General features: G+C 41.0%; 2 protein-coding genes across 3 annotated transcripts; both read left to right on the top strand.

The window, feature by feature from the left end:
* The first annotated feature begins 286 nt into the window (after window positions 1–286).
* LOC137127565 (homeobox protein Hox-A2a) lies at window positions 287–3595 on the top strand. Of its 2 annotated transcripts, XM_067504706.1 has the most exons (3): window positions 287–420; window positions 1717–1918; window positions 2527–3595. In XM_067504706.1, the coding sequence occupies exons 1-3, from the start codon at window positions 313–315 to the stop codon at window positions 3249–3251; spliced, it is 1035 nt and encodes a 344-aa protein (XP_067360807.1). In that variant the 5' UTR covers window positions 287–312; the 3' UTR covers window positions 3252–3595. The 2 variants fall into 2 exon arrangements, with proteins under 2 accessions (XP_067360807.1, XP_067360798.1); XM_067504697.1 differs by lacking the exon at window positions 287–420 and having other exon boundaries at window positions 432–1918.
* Window positions 3596–5143: 1548 nt separating this feature from the next.
* On the top strand, window positions 5144–9739 carry hoxa1a (homeobox A1a). Its single transcript, XM_067504719.1, has 2 exons — window positions 5144–7557; window positions 8033–9739. The coding sequence occupies exons 1-2, from the start codon at window positions 6951–6953 to the stop codon at window positions 8407–8409; spliced, it is 984 nt and encodes a 327-aa protein (XP_067360820.1). The 5' UTR covers window positions 5144–6950; the 3' UTR covers window positions 8410–9739.
* Window positions 9740–19754: the final 10015 nt, after the last annotated feature.

Here is a 19754-nt window from a genome sequence, read left to right as displayed (position 1 = left end):
TCAGACCTTTTGGCGAGTAAGATTGATCGCGCACAGGCTTCCAGGACTCTTTGTTTGGTATATAAGCAACAAACAGAGAGGCCTACCACTTCTCCTCTTCCTCTCTTTTACACACTAAACCATGATTTAAAAAAAATAAGTGAAAATAACAAGTACTGCTTGACGAAAAACATCCCAAATGTGGCTTCCAAAGATTATTCTGGAAGAGCTACAAAACCAATCACTGCAGGGAAGAGTCACTCAAAAACATTTCCATCTGCACATTAATAGGCTACTGAAAATGGATTTGTTGTAAAAGGGTCGATTGCAGCCATGATGGTGTTTGCTTCATGCAATTTCAGGGAGATCTCATTCTGGAAATACAGAAGAATACCTTTCTTGGCATTGTGGCAGCTGTCTGTCCAGCACACCCTGGTCTTGGTACGGGTTTTTTTCTACTTTGAACATAAAAAAAAAAAAACAACTAAATATTAGAATAATATTTAAAAGGAAAATAATGGCAACCTTTGGTTTTTAAACAATTTGACTGTTAGCTTTCACAAAATAGAGAGCCTGTGTGTTTAACCCATTGTTTCTGGGCATGTGCACGCACGTGGCCGAGCATGACCTCATTATACTTTTGATGGAATAAACGAAATTCCCACTTGTTTTACTATAATATCTACCCAGTTTGCATAAATAGCCCACATCAAGCCAGTGTTTGTGAGTGGGTTCCTGCACTATTTCTGTAAACGTTAAACTGCTGTTTTGTGAAAATGGTCTGAAGGTGTCATATCCGTCAGTGTTAATGTAATGAATGGTCTTTTTATTGCAACACATGTCAATGGATGCACTTCATATTTCATTATTATGCATCTCTGACGAATCACTGAGTCCACTCTCACTGAACAGACTGAATGAATTGTTGGGGTTTGTTTCTGTCGACATGTCTCAATATCAGTTTTTATGGTGTGTGTGTGTTTTTCACCTCTGAAGCCTGACTCTTGCCTATATGAATAGCTGCTGGCGTCAAATGTGTGTCTCTGTGTGTGTGTTGGTGGTGGGGGCGTTCTCGACTGACATCCTCAAACAATACGAGAAAGAGGAGTGCACGAATCCGCGCACCCTAGGCTGGGCTCCTTCCCTGTAATAGTGAGCGTCAGCCATTCTTAAAAAACACATTTTGTAGCTTAGTGGACTGGACTGTAAGGGCGAGAGGAGGATAAACTGAGCGGACAAAGATGTAAATAAAAACAGTCGTCCCTTAGCTGAGCGAGGCGATCTTCATCTGAGTTTTTGGATCAATCAGGCAGACAGTGGCTTCTTTTGATTAAACCCCAAATTGTCATTGGGCAGAGGTAATCATGTGACAGGCAATTCGGTCCAATTTCAACCTTGTCTCCATGAATTCAATAGTTTAATAGTAGCTCGGTCCCCATACGGCCGTAATCAGTGATATAGAAAAAAAAACACCACCAGGACATTTTTAATGTTTTTTTCTTTCTCGTCCTCACTGAGCCGCAACATTTCTAAAAAATACGCGTGCAAACTTTCCTCGGCTCTCAGGGAGCGGAGATGAATTACGAATTCGAGCGAGAGAGCGGTTTTATCAATAGTCAGCCGTCGCTTGCTGAGTGCCTGACATCTTTCCCCCCTGTCGCTGATTCATTTCAAAGTTCATCAATCAAGAGCTCGACGCTTTCACGCCCGACACTGATTCCTCCTCCCTTTGAGCAGACCATTCCCAGCCTGAATCCGGGCAGCCATCCGCGGTACGGCCGGCCCAGACACAGCCCCGACGGATGCAGCCAGCTGCCCACCGCCTCCTTACCCCCGGAGTACCCGTGGATGCGGGAGAAGAAAGCTTCCAAGAGGAACCACCTGCCGACCTCGACTGCTACCACCATCTCCAATGGACCTGTGTGTTTCTCTCCAAAAGGTGGGTGATTTCAGAAGCCCCAAGAACTGTTTTCTATCTGCTGTTAAATGTAAGCTCAGCAAACAGGCCTTAAGTTAAAAAAAATAAAAATAAAAACAGGCAATAATCGTTTTGTTCCTGACAGATTTATGGTTATTGCTTTGTTGTGATTGTGAGTGAAGCAAGAAAAAAAGTTTGGGTAAAGTTTGGTGATGTAAGATGATTTATTCCCCTAGCCGTAGCATAGTTTTGATGTGTGACAGTAATGAAGAGTGATGGAGTGCCGTTGCCGAGGAGGGCAGCTGGAGCATTCATTAGTATCCCACACCAGCTCGCACCTTACTGCTTTTATACTGCACAGTGTTTGCTCCAAGCTCACACTGAATCTTATTTAATCTAAAATCATCTGATCGGTATTTGAATGCAGTCATGATTTTTGGGTAAAGGGTGGACAGGCTCTAGTGTAAGCTTGGGTCAATAGCTCCAGCGGCCATTTTGCTGCAGCGTGTATAGTCAGCCACTCTGATGGTTTATGGTAACCATAACGTTAGAATCACAGGCAGGGGGTTATGTAATTATTTTAGTGTCCCAAGTTTTAATCCGAAGCCACCGTGGTGCTTATTTTCCAGGCTCGCCTGAGATTGTGGAGACCGGCGGGGGAGGAGGGGGCTCTCGTCGGCTGAGGACAGCATACACCAACACACAGCTGCTGGAGCTGGAGAAGGAGTTTCACTTCAACAAGTATCTCTGCCGGCCGAGGAGGGTGGAAATAGCGGCCCTGCTGGACCTGACGGAGAGACAGGTCAAAGTCTGGTTCCAAAACAGGCGCATGAAGCACAAGCGACAGACGCAGAGCAAGGAGAACCACAACGGGGAGGGGAAAGGGACGGGTGGGGAGGACGGCATCCAGAGCGACGAGGAGGACGAGGGCCCCATGTACGAGCGGAGCGGGGCCCTGCTGGAGAGAGATACCTGCTCCTTTCAGAACAACTCACTTAGCTCCTCGCAGCAGCTTCACAATGGAGAGTCCGTGAGCTTTGCTGCTGCGCCGCTGAACAGCAATGACAAAAATGTGAAACATTTTCCCAACCCATCACCTACTGTTCCGGGCTGCATGTCAACAATGGGCCCTGGCTCGGCATCTGGCCCGGACAATGGCGACAGTCCCCCGGCTCTGGATGTTTCTATACACGATTTTCAGCCTTTCTCCTCGGATTCCTGCCTACAGCTCTCCGATGCGGCCTCGCCGAGTTTGTCAGAGTCTCTGGACAGCCCCGTGGACATTTCCACTGACAGTTTCTATTTTTTCTCAGAGTCCCTAACTACAATCGACTTGCAGCATTTGAACTATTAACTGAACTAAAATCACAAAAACGTCCTTTTTCTCTGGACAATACATTTCTGGCTACGATGGTATTAACTCTGATGTTTTTATTTCGGCACATTTACTCTGTTGATATTTGACTTGACGATTAATTCAAGGTAAGAATGAAATTAAATTTCTGAAATAGCTTAACTCAAACTTTACTTGTAGTTACCATAACAAACTGATCCTCTGGAATGGAAATTATGACAGTATGTGAATAATTGTGAAAAACACGATATTAGACCTATGGAACCTGGTCATTTTTATTTTTGTATAGCTTCCAATGTCTTGGATATTTTTGTTAGAATACAATTAACTTGCTACAATCTTTACTTTGGTGTTCTGAGTCGTTACTTTTTCTATTACAAATATACATGCTTCAGCGATTAATGGAGACAATGTGCAAAATAAAAGGATTAGGTTAAAGAAAAACAGAGACATTATGCAAATTTGACAACAGGTTGGCAATGAATATAAATTGTCTGATCCGAATTGAGCTGTGAAGGCACACATGTTTGAATTGTACCTTTACTACAAAATTTAATTCATAAATATAAAACAGATATTTGTGAATATTATACTGAAACACACGAAGTCCCTCCTTTTACAGAATAAAAATCAAAGCAGTCTCTTTTGATTAAGATCTTTGTTGCTAACTGTTTTTAAAGTAGTAAAGTAACTGCATATTTGCAAATTTTCTGTTTATTAAGAAAATATTATAAACAAACAGTTGCTTTTTTTACTCAAATTAGATTTAAATTAGTTTTGGCCATTTAAGCTGACGTTTCAGACATTTTTTATGCTACCATCACATATGCTAGTATTGATTATTTTTAAATTCACCTTCAAACTTATATACTTGGTTAATGAAAAAGCAAATACGCCAGCACGACTTTAAACTTTTAACATTGTGTGAATGTTGCAAGCAAAATACGCGAACCATGTTTGCCCTCAAGAGCTCATAAATCACTCCGTGGCATGAATGAGACGGACATTAAGGAGACCAATTGTGGCGTAATGTGCACAAATAAAACCCCACTTAGATTTTCATACGGGACTCCCCAATTCCTGAGCTAAAGGGGGCTGAGTCTCTGTATGCGTTTGGTAATAATTCATTTTTATGGCTTGTTTAAACAAGGCTTTGGCTCGCCGGCAGCAGCAGCAGCCTGCTTTGGTTATGACGCTGCACTCTCTCTCTTCGTGTGTTAAAAGGGGCCCAAACTCAAAACAGACTACTTATGGACTAGATGTAATTTATGAGGCATATATTAAGCAAAAATATCTCATTTATAGTGTAAGGGGAGAGTTTCTACGCAATATTTGGCTGGTTTTATCATGGGAGTTTGTTTGCTGGATTTTGCAAAATTATTAAAACAGCAATTAGTGAATGTCCTTGCTTTATTATATTGCACTTAGGGTCGACTTATAGGAATCAGTTATTAGCTTACGTTTCACTCAATAGTCATTCCACTTTTAACAGCTTTGTGGGTGAGAACAGCAAAAGCAACCACCGGTTGCGATGCTTGCCTGGACGGATCGATTTAGAAACTCATGTACACGTGCGAAATTTATAAGCTTGGGTGCTCAGCGGTTTATCGAATAATCTGGAAACCATAAGAAGCCTATTGACTGGTTGAACATTAGGCTACTAGCTAACTAAAGTGTTTGTCTGTGTGTGTTTAAAACGGAGTTTAGGGGTTCGACTAACCACGAGGCCAGTATAACCAAATCATTCCGAGACAGCGCGCCTTTTCTACTTTTCTGCGCACATGTGTCCACACAAAGAGCCAAGAACACTCTAAGGCCTGGCGAAATTTTCACAGGCAGGCAGGGCAGGATCCACTGCGCCCACTCACTATTGCTGCAGAGACAGCTGGGGAATCCGGGGAGGAGACGGGAGGGGGAAAGGGGGTAGTATTGACCCCGCTGCGCTTTTTTTTCCACTGATGGGAACTTTGCACCACCTTTTCACTTCCTTTAGAGTCACATAGAGCTTATTTAGAGCTCTATCTATCCTTAGAGCTTATTGATCAAAACTTTCCCCAATTAAAATTATCATGCTTGATAAGACAGGCCATGTCTGTTTTACTGTTCTATACTTCTATACTTAAAAGCAGTGGTAGAAGAAGTACAAAATCTAGCTTTACACTACTGTACCAGAAGTGAAATCATTCCATCACGGGTTAAAATGATTGCATTTGAAATTCTACCCAATAGCAACATGTAAAGCTTATGAAAAGAATCCCTACAATATGAAACCTTTCAGATTATATTTATATCCATGCTATATAAACAATATAATGTGAAAAGTGAACTAACTGGAGTTAAAGTAAAAGTCAAAGTATAAGTGCTTCAAAATGTGTGGACGTCTATTTAGTGACTTTCAAACACTTCCTAAATCTACTTTTGGTCTTCTACCCCGAACGACCAGTGGGGGCGCTCATCTCCCCATCTGATCTTCTCTTCCTTCCTCCCTTGGTCTCTTCCCTTCCTCTCCCCCCTCCCCTCTTTTTTCCCTCCTGCTTGGCCCTGCTCACTGCTGTAACTGCAGAAGCTCTCCCACGCACAGTCTTCCTCCTCTCCACGCTGCTTTCCACTGCCATTAATTTCTCCAACAGCTTTATTTGATGAACTTAACAGGATAATCAGCCCACACTCGCACCTCAGGCTATGGGTGCATTATAGCTCCACATTATCGAATCATTTGATCACTATACATGCATAATGAATACATGTGGGAGTGAAAGCAAGGTTGATAGCAGACCCCATGACCCTGGGAGAAAAAATTAATACCACATCACCCTAATGTTTCATGTATTGTTCAGACGTTAAATCACCTGTGACCTCCCCGAAAGAACAAAAAAGCAGCCAAACCATTTTAATGGGTCCAACAAAGTTATAAAAGCTCTCTTTGACTGAACCGAAATACTATTTTTTGACTGCCAGGAGTGAAACCTTCCTTCCAAATCCCCCTCGCTGTGTAAAAGCGTGAAACACTGCGCATTGGAACAGGACACTGATAACCTGTGGCAGTGATCCGTCCATTCATCCAGGAAAGACTGACACTATTATACATATGACATCACGGCTGCTCTGCGCGGGAGACACACGTGCACGGAGGACACGTGCACAGCCGAGTGCACGCGTGCGCACCAACACACCCACGCACACACATGCATTCTTCTCTCTGTTCCAAAAATACCCTACCTGAGGTCAGGGGGCTAGGTCGTCCTCGCGAAGAGGTCGCGCAGGGTGAAACGTTAATCTTTCCCCGTGCAGGATAGTGCACAGCCGAGGTTAGAAGACACTGTTCGCCGCTTCCCGTTCCTCGTGCGACCCCCGAGATGTCCACCGCCGTCTGGCTCCCAGCTCATTGTTTGCTTGGCCAATACATTAGTGGCGACGTGCGTCACCTTGATCGACGAGCGCCTGGAATTTAAATGGCCACTCAAACACCAATCTGTCACCGGCTAAGGGGATAAGGACAAGTACCTCACTGGCTGACCCGGGCCCACGTGACAGCGCCCGTTCATTAATATCGGCCCCTGTGTCCCCCTCCTTCCTCTGATAAGGACAGAGTATAGGTAAAGGTTGGCACGGTCACTCGGGGTAAGAGGGGAGAGAAGAAGGGATCAGAGGGTGTGTGGAGAGCGGGCGGCCCCTCGGTCCCGGTAAAACAATGCTACAATGAGCAGCTTCTTAGATTACTCGGTGATGAGCGGCGAAGGTGGCTCGTGCTCTGTCAGGGCTTTCCACTCGGACCACGGGATTACAACTTTCCAGTCCTGCGCCTTAACTGTCAACAACTGTGGGGCGGATGACCGTTTCATGGAAAGTAGGGCTTCCCCTGACGGCATCCCTCACCAGCCCGGGTCTTACCAGTCACCTGTAGGCTCACTTAACCTGACATACGGGTCCCATCCGGCCTGCAGCTCCAGCTATGGAGCCCAAAGTTTCTGTGCCACCTATAACCATTACGCACTGAACCAGGAAGTAGACTCTACATCAGGATTCCCCCAGTGCGGCCCACTGATGTACTCTAGTAACATCTCCTCCTCTATGGTGCCTCAGCATCGCCAAGGTTACAGTGCAGCCCCATTGGGTCAGCTGCAGTATGCACACGCTGCCTATGGCGGCGGGCACGAGCAAGGCAGTCCCTTTCCTGGGTGCTCCAACCCGCTTTCACCTCTGCACGCAGCTCACCTGGAAGCTTGCTGTTCACCTCTGTCAGAGGGCGCATCTTCTGCACAGACCTTCGACTGGATGAAAGTAAAGAGGAACCCACCAAAAACAGGTGGGTGACAAGCAATGGCCATGGCAATGTCACAAAGCTTTATGTGTGTAAACAAAACGTAGTTGTAAGTAATCCAAATTCATTAGGGGGAATTATGTCAGACATTGCATGTTGTATGTGTGGGACATTTTGAAAAATATGAGTGTATGCGCAAATTCAAAGGCACGTTATTTGAAACTTACTGGCTGATCGGGCCAAATCATAATTTATATGCTGTAAGAAACCAAGGCTGGGGTCAAGTAATAATAATAATAATAAGAAGAATGTATTTTTATGTATGCAGTAGCAGATCAAAGAGTGATAATTTTCTGAATATTCTGCCATGTTTCAAAGTTGCTGACATTAATTGACTATTGCATAAACGTTGCTCCACATTGCGTAAAAGGAGATGTTTTGAAACCCGTGAGCTGTTAGAAGAAACACGTTGGGTAGGTCTGTCTTGTGAGCTCACAGTCATTTGTTTCTCTGTCAGCAGGAAGGTCGGGGGAATATGGTTATGGGGGTCAGCCGAACACGGTCCGGACTAACTTCACTACAAAGCAGCTGACAGAGCTCGAGAAAGAGTTCCACTTCAACAAGTACCTGACCCGAGCGCGACGCGTAGAGATTGCTGCTGCGCTCCAGCTAAATGAGACTCAGGTGAAAATCTGGTTCCAGAACCGGAGGATGAAGCAGAAGAAGAGGGAGAAGGAGGGGCTGCTGTCGTCCAAAGTTCAGACCTCTGAACCGGCAGAGGGCATTCAAGAGAAAATGGACGATGCGGCATCTGAGAAGTCTAACTCGGCCCCCTCTACTCCTTCTCCCCCATCCACTGTGTCTTCTACTGAGGCTGATCCTTACTCATCAAATTAAGGATCAGCAGCCTTGTTAGCCCTAAAAATTTACCAGAGCTCAAACCAAAGTTCTGCTTAATGGATAACTTATGTGGACATTTATGATGAGTTATTGCACTTTGTGGCACTAGGACAATAATATGGACAATTTCTTGGGGTTATAGAGTTGTTTTTTATTATGTGTTATTCTGACGATGAACAATGCACATGCTGTCAAGACGAATATAGATCATGGTTTAAAATGTGTTCACTTAGTTTTTAAAACGTTACTTCAAATAGACACTGCGCCACGTTTATGGTGGCACAAATGATAGCATCTACACACACACCTGACTACTGCTTGTGACTGAATGTCACAACGTAAAGTCACAAAGCAGCACACACAAACAAATATACCTCAAATGTGCCAAACCTGTGTGTCGTGGCCACGGCCTGTCTGTCACTTAGACACGACACAATCAACTTGATGACCTCGGATAATAACTGTTATAGAATGAATTGTTCTACGTGCTCTCTAATGCCTGTGACTTCAGGCCCGTGTGTTTATGTCTCGCTCCTGTTTGAATGTGAGAGATTTGCATGATGCTTAAAGCTTTCATGTGTTATTGGCAGAGCGCAGAGTTTCAGAAAACAGGTCATTTATAGACATGTATGTCCCAAGAATTTCTCTGTTATCTATTCAATCCATTTGGAGCACATACACATTTTTTGTCCAGAGAGACATTTACGTGTTAATCGTGTGTATTAAAATGCGTTTACGATCTGTGTTGTTGCTTAAAGCAAAGTTTCCACCAATCACACTTTTATTTTAAGACAGAAAAGCAAAATTGTGTTAATTCTTGTATCGTTTGAGAAGCTGCACACGTCACTTTTATACAACACAGAGTCTCTCAATGTATGCGGCCGTGCGCGCTCCAGTCCCTGGGGTAAAGAGTTATTGGCATAATGGAGGCATATTTATCCACGGAGGAGATGAGAGCGCGGACGTCAGCGTCATTCGTGATGACAACCCTATCGAGCCCCAGGCTTATTGAAGGGGCAAAAACAGAAACTCTTATTGATTCAAACATCGAGGTTAGGCTATCGACAAGAATGAGACCCCACTGGTCATATCAGCGTCAAATCCTCCGTTTACAAAGTTACACGGAGGTGTCATCATCCCCACCTGATGACAAGATGAAATTTGAAAACTTGCAGCACTGATGTAGGCTTATCATAGGGAGACAGATAATGCTACTAGATATTATTTCAGACTCCTTTATATTTGGGCCAGATTACAAATCAAGTGAAAACTAGAATGTGTTTAAATTATTTTTATTAATACAAAAATACTTAATAATGTTTTTCGATGAAAACATGCTTTAATATAAGTTGTAAATGTACTTGTATTGTCACATTTCAAACAAAATGAGGTGTTTCCTCATTCCTCTACCGTTTGAATTCCTCGAGTGCATCATGTGAGTCCATATCGTAAAAGAGGGAAAACAGACATGATTCATGGGCGACGTTCACCTTTACCTTGGATCCACCTGGAGGGCCTGCTCAGCTGCAGCTGTGGTGATGTGTGGGGCTGCAGCACAGGCTGCTCGGTCTAGATCAGCAACAACAAACACGGCAAAAGGTAGTAGGTTGTGTACCATCCTCTCCTTATTAAGATCAAAATAGTTCTTTGCCATATTATGTGTTGGGTCCTGCATTTGTGACAAAGGTAGTGTTGTATAAACATGTAACAAGGTTAGTCTACCGTCTGTAAACACCCTCATACTGTTAGAGGAGGTGTTTCAGTCTAAACAGAGAAGGAGGTTAAGTTCCCTACATAGACTTGTTGCTCACGATTCTGTTTTTTGTCACGCTAATCTGCATCAAACGGGTTTGAACGATAAAGTCAAAAAGCCAAAAGAACATCAATAGGTTGAGTTTAGACAATTTAATTTTAGCAAAGAAATTATTACATTCTTGATCATCAAAAAAACGGTAGTAGGCCAAATAAATAACGTCAAAATATTTTTATAGAAAACAATACTTGTTTAAACATTTAAAGCAAAATGAAAAGAATTAGTTGCTGTACTCGATTACATAAACATTGAGCTTGTTATATTATTTACAACATTTCATTTAATTTTAGGGGTGTTGATACAGTTTAAATTAATAGACCGAAGAAATTATGCGATTAGATAAACAGCGCTGTATTAAAATAATGTAATTGACTTTTATATTTTTTTAAATAGGGCAACATGTAAAAATGCTGTAATAAGAAGTGTTTAAATGTGAACACAAGGATTTGAAAAGATTAGTATGCTGCTTTATCAACAAAGCAAATTTTACAGGGAAATTGTATTGCCAAATTTATATTTAAAAACATTTTTTTGAAGAAAAGCAAATGTGCATGTGTGACAAGGTTTTACAAAATCTAGACTCAAAAAAATCTGCAGCCAAAATTATATTTCCACAGGTATGCCTCTAAATTTACACATGGTGTAAAGTCTGTTTGGCAAGTAATTGCAGCATTGCCCCTGCGCAACAGTGACTGACCAAAAACAAATTAAGCATATTTATTTGGTATGTCCAAACCAAATAAAACATTTCAGGTTAAATTAACTATTTTTTAAATTGTAGTAGGCAATATAATTGTTGTTTTCTTATCACACATTTTAATCAGTTTTGATCTATTTATTGATATATTATTAATTAAAAACTAAATAAAAACGTAATCTGTGTGTTAACTCCATGTGCGCCCTTGGGTGTCCGTCGATGCAACTTTTGTGACGTTTTGTCCGCACATTCTCTCTCTCCAGGCCCTTGTCCGCCATGTTGGAGCCACACAGAGTGCATTAGAATCGCAGCTGACCCACAATAGAAACCCTGGGGTCAACCCTCGGTCACTGTTTTAGATTGTTGCCACAGCACATTCAACCTAAAACAACAGTTCACACACCACAGTGGGCAAACAAGCCCATCAACAATGTCGCCACAGAGCAGCACCCACAGCCTGTTTGACCAGAACAAAATTAACTAGTTTCTACAGGTCTCAGCGTTGAAGTGTGGTCCTGTTCGGCTGATGGTTCTCATTAAGGCTTTCAGATAAACACTTGGGCAATGACAGATGAGACAAACCATTCAGGCTTTGTGAAGGAGGAATAGAGGCTTAAAGCTTTTGACTTAAGAAGGTGAGACACACTGTGGATGGAGATTTGCCTACTTAAAATCGTCGTGCGCCTTGCGCCAACCAGACAATTATTGCCGTTTCGCATGGAATACAACAAGAAGAAAAAAACACCCCTTAAACGAGGAAACAATTTTAGACTTTTTCTTTAACAAGACAGTGAACAGTAAATCTACACTTTAATTACGTTAAACTAAATTGTGTTTTTCCCGTGAAGAACTGGGTAAAAAAGACAACAAAAAGTAAAAATTTTAAAAATGTGTACAAGCTGCATGCAGTGTACTTCTTATAAAGTTGACTTGTATTTAATCAGTTGATGATTTTATATGTAATAAAAATGCATTTGAATATAGTATTATATATATAAGAAAGAACCTCTTATTTAGAATCCATTTTAAATATTAACTGGTAACTAGAAAACTGCAATTATTTATTTAAACCTAAATTGTATTAATTGTAATTGTAATTGTTAGCCTTTTGAAGTCTCAGTAACAAAAATATTAAAATATTCCTTAATGTTTAACACATTTCATATCATATCATATCTCTCTCTCTCTGGAAGAGAGATATATATATATGAGGATGTCTTCAACTCTTTGCAAATCATTTCTATCTGAAATTTAAAATCACTTCCATTGGCTAAAACTGAAGTCTGTGTGGACCTAAATGACAAAAAACATAGCAAAGAAAGATATTGCACAATGCATGCGCTCCTCAAGACTGCGTGATAATGTATCATATTTCACCATCAAAATATGTCAGTGGACATTTTCGAGACACGAAAAGAAAAAAAAGTTGACACGAGGTTCACAGCCCAATGCCTGAGAGCTTGCGGGTATTTATCTAGGAAACACATGCACACATACACACTTTAAAACACATCTTCATAGATGACAAGACACTTGTACTAAAGGTGTTCATACACATTTCATACAAATTTACAGGTGCCTGAGGATATAAAGGTCAGGGACAAGGCTGCACATGCATGCATGGACACACACCTACACTCACAAAGACAGAGGGTCTTTCAAGGTCTCACCACGTTGTTACTTTCTCAAAAAATTTTAAAGGCTTTGTGTATTTGTCTGCATGCAAAATACAGAGAAAAAGACATACATTTCTGGCTCAGTCAGTGAGAATCTTTAAAAAAGGAGCTAAAACTCCTTACAGAGAGATGTACGTTTGGAAGCTTGTGTCATTGTAGACTCCCACTCATGATACTGTAAATATCTGTTTGATATCTGACCAAAGCTGCTGTAGGTAAGCCTACATTTTTCTATTTTGGTAGAAAAATCACAGGTATGCTCAAAAATTATTCAAAGGAACATGAACACAAACAGTGTCCTCAAGGTCTGTGCAGGGACACCTGCACTGTTCCGACTGTACTTTTACCACATAAATCTTAGTTGTGGTATCTATATGGTCTGTTATGCACTGTAGACACACACACACACCCACACGTTGGAGTGGTGATAAAAATGAAAAGCAAGAAACACAGATTTTACTTTCAAACAGACTGACTTATAGTCTATTCGTGAACACATTGCAACCGACAGAAAGTGCTCGTGTCCCAAAGAGGCAGACAGACAGAAGTCAGTCATCAGGGTAGTCAAGGTATTGGCACGTCTGCATTCATTGACCACTCCCCTGTTGTGATTGGCAGCCAAAATGAATTCATCCATCGATAGATATGCAACTCTAAGTGCCGATAAAGGGACAGAGCCGATGGAGGCATTGACAGTATGATGGAGGAAGAGAGGAGAGGAGAGATGACATCATTTGGTCGGTGGCTGTTTGTAGACGATGGTAGCTGGTATGTGAGAGAGTTATCCAAAGAAGAGGGAAGCTGATTGCAGTGGTATTCATCCACAGCTGCACAGCAGAACTCACCTCAAAGACTTGTCTGCAGTTTCTTTTACCTCCCTTTTTGCCTTTTGAAGCAGTCCTCCTTGGAAATTGGAGTGACACACAGAGATGTGAAAAGAGGAGAGCACAGCTAGGAAACTTTTGCAGGTCTGAGGCTGAGGAGTGGGTAAAGCACAGCAGTCTAGAGACATGGGTCCATCCATCACACATGTCTTGACCTCAGCTTGACCTCAGCATGGCAGCCAATGAGGCGCCCTCATCCCCTAAAGAAAGAAGCCCCTCACCACACATGCACAGACACCCACTCACACTTATCTACCCACACACACAAGAGATCGGCTGACACCGAGTGGAGTCTGGATGCTCTTTGTGTCGGCCATTGTTGCTTTGCAGAATCCTTTGTTTTTTTAGTGACTAATATGAGTACCAACACCTAAAAGACAGGCTGTTCATCCTGTCTCTCTCTCCCTCTTTCTCTCTTGCACACACGCGCACTCACACACACATAAATAACTACATTACTGATCCCACGATGATGGAACGAACTACCAAACTTTGCACTCTCAGCAAACTCAATCCGAATATTTAAAAAAACGCTGAAAACAGAACTCTTCCGCACCTTCCTATGCACTTAAATCTATTCTACGTAAAAAAAAGAAACAAAAAACAAGTCCTTTCTGCTCTTTCTTGCACTTGCATCTCATGAAATGTAAACACTTTTCTGATAGGACTTCGCTTTGATGTGTTCTCCTTGAGTTAGATTTTTGCTCGCCTTGTACCTCACTTCTAAGTCTCACTTGTATGCTTTGGATAACAGCGTCTGCTGAATGACTAAATGTAATAAATGTACTTTGGATCTTGGTTCAGAAGATGGACTGGCAGAAATTATTTAAATGAATAAAACAGGTCATAAATGTGTTTTATTCATTGTAATCTGTTCTTTCTAATCTGTAATTTATCTATGCATAGGTCCTCGTGTTTTTGTGGGCATGAGGTATGTTATTAAGTGCTCCCTATTATCAATAAACAAAAAGTCAGTATTTGCTGATAAATGACACAGTTCATTGTCAGTTTTCCATCTCTATAGCTAATTTTATTTAGTGATACAAATGACCAAATGATTAATTAAGTAATTTGCTTCTCAATATTTAGATAAAACCATTTAAAAAAAATTGAAATGCATTTAAGTACATAACATTTATAGTTTAAACACTAATGTATCCTGATGTGTCCCCCACAAGGACATTACAGGAATACAGGTCATCGGTGCAAGGTATTGTGGTTGTTTGGGTAAGTGTGCCAACACTTAAAAATGATGAAGATGATCAGTTGTAATAGCCCATACATATATACAACTTCTTGAAGCAATTTTTCTAGTTCCTGCCTAAAAAAGTGGAGCCTGTCTTGCAAAAGATTGATGTAATAACTGTCTATTAGCTAATTGGCCTATTAGCTGAAGTGAAGTATGTAACAAAATCTGAGCACAGGCAATTTGCTGGACCCCGTGGAGATGCATGGAAAGACAGTTGTCAGTGGTGCTGTCTCTTTTCACTTGTTTTAAATCAGTGAAACATGTTTTAAAACCAAATAAAATACTCAAAATACTGTATACTTATATCATCCCTTTCCCTTCGGCTTAATCTGTGAGTTCAGGGTCTCCACAGTGGATCATTTTCCGCATGTTGATTTGGCACAGTTTCTTACACCAGATGCCCAGATGCAACCATTCCCAATTTCTGCCAGGCTTGCGACCGGCATTGCATGGCTGGGGATGAGGATGAGCTGTTGGGGGTCCAGTGTCTTGCCCAGGGACACTTCAACATGTGGTTTGGAAGGGCGGGGTGTGAAGCTCTGACCCTATGGTCAGTGGCCAGCCAATCTACCAACTGAGCCACTGCCGCTACACAATACTAAATGTACTTACTTTAAAAAAAATTTTAAAGTATTTTGTGTAGTGGCCAATTTGGGTGTTGGTGTGGGGAGCCCCCCAAAAAAGTCAAAAGTCAGATTTAGTGGAAGATGTGTAAGAACTTTGCAAATTTAGTGGCCTTGGAGGTGGTGGCATGGTAAAATAACCAATTAAAATCAAAAGCTTGGTGCAATACACAGCAATGTTTTTGCAGCATTCTCTGCATCTACACCAGTACCACAAACTTGTTCCTAATCTTCTCATGCAAGCACACCCCAGACTGCCTTAAATATCACCTGTCAGACAAAAGTCGTCTTATATTTTAGCAGTTAATGAGAAGCAATCACAAAAGAAACTTGGCATGGTCCTCCTTGAATTTGTTATTCAAAATATACATTGATTTCTGTCGGTTGTATGTATTGTAATAACAAAATCGGACCAAACTAAATATAAATATAAATATATTTCTAAGTGGCTCTTACATTCAGTAATTATATAATTATTAATACTCATTGACATATGTAGAAACAAAACACTGTAATGTGGTTGTCAGCATATGATTAGGAGTTTTTTTACTTACCAGCAATCAACAATCTACAGATATCAAGTTTATAACTGAAGGGAAATGCAGGCAAAGCTTTAAATAGCACTTATGACAGTATAAAATGTTAGTTTTTGAGATACTGAAAAATACATTTGTCCTATTTGAGGAGAGGCTAACTGCCTATATATGTGCTAATAACACCAAAAGCCATTGTTATTTGAACGTTATTTGAAAAACCTTAATAAATGTTAAAAAAGAAAGATTTACTTTACTGATTGCTTACCAGCAACAGTAATGCAATGTATTACTTGTCACTTACACACCCCAGCTCTGTCGGGTGTCTTTAAGAAAACCTTAAATGATCCACACCCTTTTATCTTGAGTTTTACACATGAAAAAAGGAAAACCTTTTACGTACATTGTTTTTTCAACTCAGCCAAGCTGACATCAACTCATCTAGTTGGGCATAAAATTACTTCTGTTACTAGAATGCATTGTTGTCAGAGGCCTGGTTTGTCCTGACATGTTGGCCCAATATGGGAATTCTTAGCTCACAAACAAAATTGAGTATAATGACAGATTTTAAATAGCAGACTTTAAGCAAATAAACAAGGTCACGTTTATCTTATAGTTTTTAGAGTTTGTCACAGAGGTATGAGTAATCAGCATTCATGTCCCCTCAGTGCAAGTGTGCTTTTAATTATCAGCTTCCTTGTCAAGCGAAGTCAAGTCAGTTGTTTAGTACTGTATAAGCTGTGGATTTTCATAGATCTTCCATAGTTGTGCCATTTGTTATGCTTGTATTTTTCATATTGATCCAAAGATGTAAGATTAACACACAAAGCCAAAGCATTATCCCAAGCCCTGAACTGCATAGCAAGCAATACACCCAGCCTTTTCTGGGAGCCTGTCAATAAGTAAGTAGAGCCTGAGCCAAGCCTTTGATATCAAGGACCTGCCTTTGGTCTCCTGAATCACTGGACAGGTGAAGAAACACATGTTAAAATGGCCTCAAGGAGATTTCTACCATATCACAAAAAGAAACACAGAACCACAGTCATTTTCACACACGGATACATACACACACAGCTTTAGGGCAAAATAAAGATTTCAGCACCTCAGATTAAACGTCTCCATGTCAGGGAGACGTGCGAGTGGAGTCTGCTTCGGGCAATGGGCAGCAGTAGTCGGGATGTTTGAGCTCAGCTTGCTCCGTTTTACCTGAGAACCACCTGTCAGTCTTCCCCAAAGAAGAGCGATAATGCTCACGTGCGTTGTGACAGAAGACTACTGGAAACACAATCTGGGAGGGATCAGGGAGCAATTTGTGTGTTAACTGACACAAAATGAAGCGCTCGACCTCTTTGATGGTTGCTGACGTGTGTTAGCAGGCCAGGTCACATTAGCAATTTAGATAATTTTCCCAGTTGTTGCACTTGTCTACATTCCCTTTTCTACCAGTTGTTTGACTGACATGTTGGATGTTGTTGCACAGCTTGGAATGAACATATTAAACATTTTTCAAGCCATTAAATGAATAATCACATCAGAAACAAAGTCAAGTTTTCTGATCTCTGATAATTGACTGCTTCAATAAATTTTACGAGCGTTTTGATGTCAGCAATTGTGTACACACAGCTGTAAAGTCAGCATGGAAGTGAAAATAAGCAGTTCTGAGAGTGGAGCTTGTTATTGAAGAGAATGACGAGGATGTTTCAGTGACAGATGTAAGGCTTAGTGTAAGTCTGAGCCTCTCATTTGTACTCGCCCTGAGGCGCATCACACTGTGGGAGTCAGAGTGAGTGAGGGTGAGTGAAACTATGCACTGATAGGCTGCCTGTCCCCTTGAGGCAAAGAGCAGTGTAGATTCAAATACCCAGCACTGGTAATGGTAAGCTTAGCATGACAAATTGATTATGTGTTAAATATGTGAGATACTGTATGCTTATCCTTGTGTAAACACAGACAGATAAAAGAAAGGTAGCAATAGCCATTAGAAAACATTATCCTCTGAAAAAGTTTGTGCAAGTGGAAGTTATATCCCTGTGTGTGTATTTTGTGTCTGTATCATGTTTCAGCATTGTGCTTCTTAGGGGTGGTCACAGCCACACACATTCAAAAGCAACAGAAAAGTTGTGATGACCATCAGATCCAACTTACTGAATGCAGGTTGTCAGATCTGGATGATGTGCTGGAAAATCATTGATTGCTTCCTCGATACTGTTCATGTGAAACAGTTAAACATTCTTTTTCATTTATTAATTTTTCATGCTGTTCAGTAAAATGCTACAAACAAGAGAACTTGTCTCGCTCATAAAGGTGTTCAGTGTTACCACCAGGTTTTGTTCCAACCCTCAACTGTATTATGAATAGTGTATGAAAGTGTGTCTATCTGAGACCAAACATGAAAATATTAAATGACCCTAATTCATTTCTGATGTTATACCATATTTTTTTTTAATTTTGTTATGTTGCAGCCTGATACTACCATCTTTGAAATTCCTTTTTTTCTCATTAATCTACATTCAGTAACCGTACTGACAAAGTGAAGATTGAGGCTATTGGTGAGAAGGGCCTTAGCAAGAGAGGTGACCAAGAACCTGATGGTCATCCAGAGATGCTGTGTGGAGGTGGCACAATGTTCCAGTACCTAAAAGACTCTCAGTCTGTGAGAAAGAAGATTCTCTTCTCTGATGAAACCAAGATTGCACTTTTTGGCTTTAATTCTAAACGTTAAATCTGAAGGAAAGCAGGCACCCCTCATCACCTGCACCTGTATTTCAGCAGCAGGGACTGTAAGACTGGTCATACTTGAAGGAAAGGTAAATGGGTTATAATACAGAGATATCCTTGATCAAAACCTGTAAAATGCCGTAACCTCACAGTGCTCAGGACCTCAGACTGGTCCCAAATTTCACCTTTCAACAGGACAACAGCCAGAGCCCGGACTTGAGCCCTATTGAACATCTCTGGAGAGACCTGAAATGTCCACCGACAGTCCCCATTCAACCTTACTGAACTTTAGAGGATTTGCAAAAAAGAATGGGCTCCAGGTGTAGAAAGATGTCCCAAAAAAACTTGAGACTGTAATTGCTGCCAAAGGTGCTTCAACAAAGTACTGAGTAAAGGGTCTTAATACTTGCCAATGTGATATTTCAGTTTTTCCTTTTAACAAAAATTCTGATTTCAATTTGTCATTTTGGGGTACTGTAATGAGAAAAAAACTGTATTATCAGGCTGCAACATAAAAAAATGTCTGAATATTTAAGCTGTTTGCCCTGACTTTCCTGTAAAGACACATTTTATGTCATGTATTAGAAATAACATTACATATTGTAACATTAAACTAACCAACCTCACTTTTGTTTCTTCTCCAGTTGTTTGATCAACGCTGCCACAAAGCATGGTATGTAGCATAGTCATGACATTAATATCTCCCTGTACAGTATATATAGCTTATCTGATATCATGTGGCTGAAACAATGTTTCCTCTTTATTTTTAATTATTTCTCTTCTCCGACAGATAACGATAATGTCTATATGTTTATTTGATGACAGAGGCAACACCTGTTTGCATTGTTGATGTCACTTAGTTATCCAGGAATCTACTGTGAACTGTCAACACTGGATTTGAGGCCAGTACTTTGTTCTTTGTGTCAAGTAGCAACATTTGTGTGCAAAGATTACAACATTTCCTTTCTCACACCCACTTTCATACGGTAACATAAAGAAAGGGTGTCTAGCAGGTCGGCTCTAACTGTCTAACCATATTGTCCCACAACTATAATTATTTGTGTGATGATTCAAAAATATTTTTCACTCTGTCAAGTATTTTAATATCCCTCTGCACAAGTGGCAGCTGAGGATGGAGGCATTATTCAG

Source organism: Channa argus, chromosome 1 (genome assembly GCF_033026475.1).
Source record: "Channa argus isolate prfri chromosome 1, Channa argus male v1.0, whole genome shotgun sequence".
Classification (NCBI taxonomy): Eukaryota; Metazoa; Chordata; class Actinopteri; order Anabantiformes; family Channidae; genus Channa; species Channa argus.
This window is presented reverse-complemented; position numbering and strand designations above follow the sequence as displayed.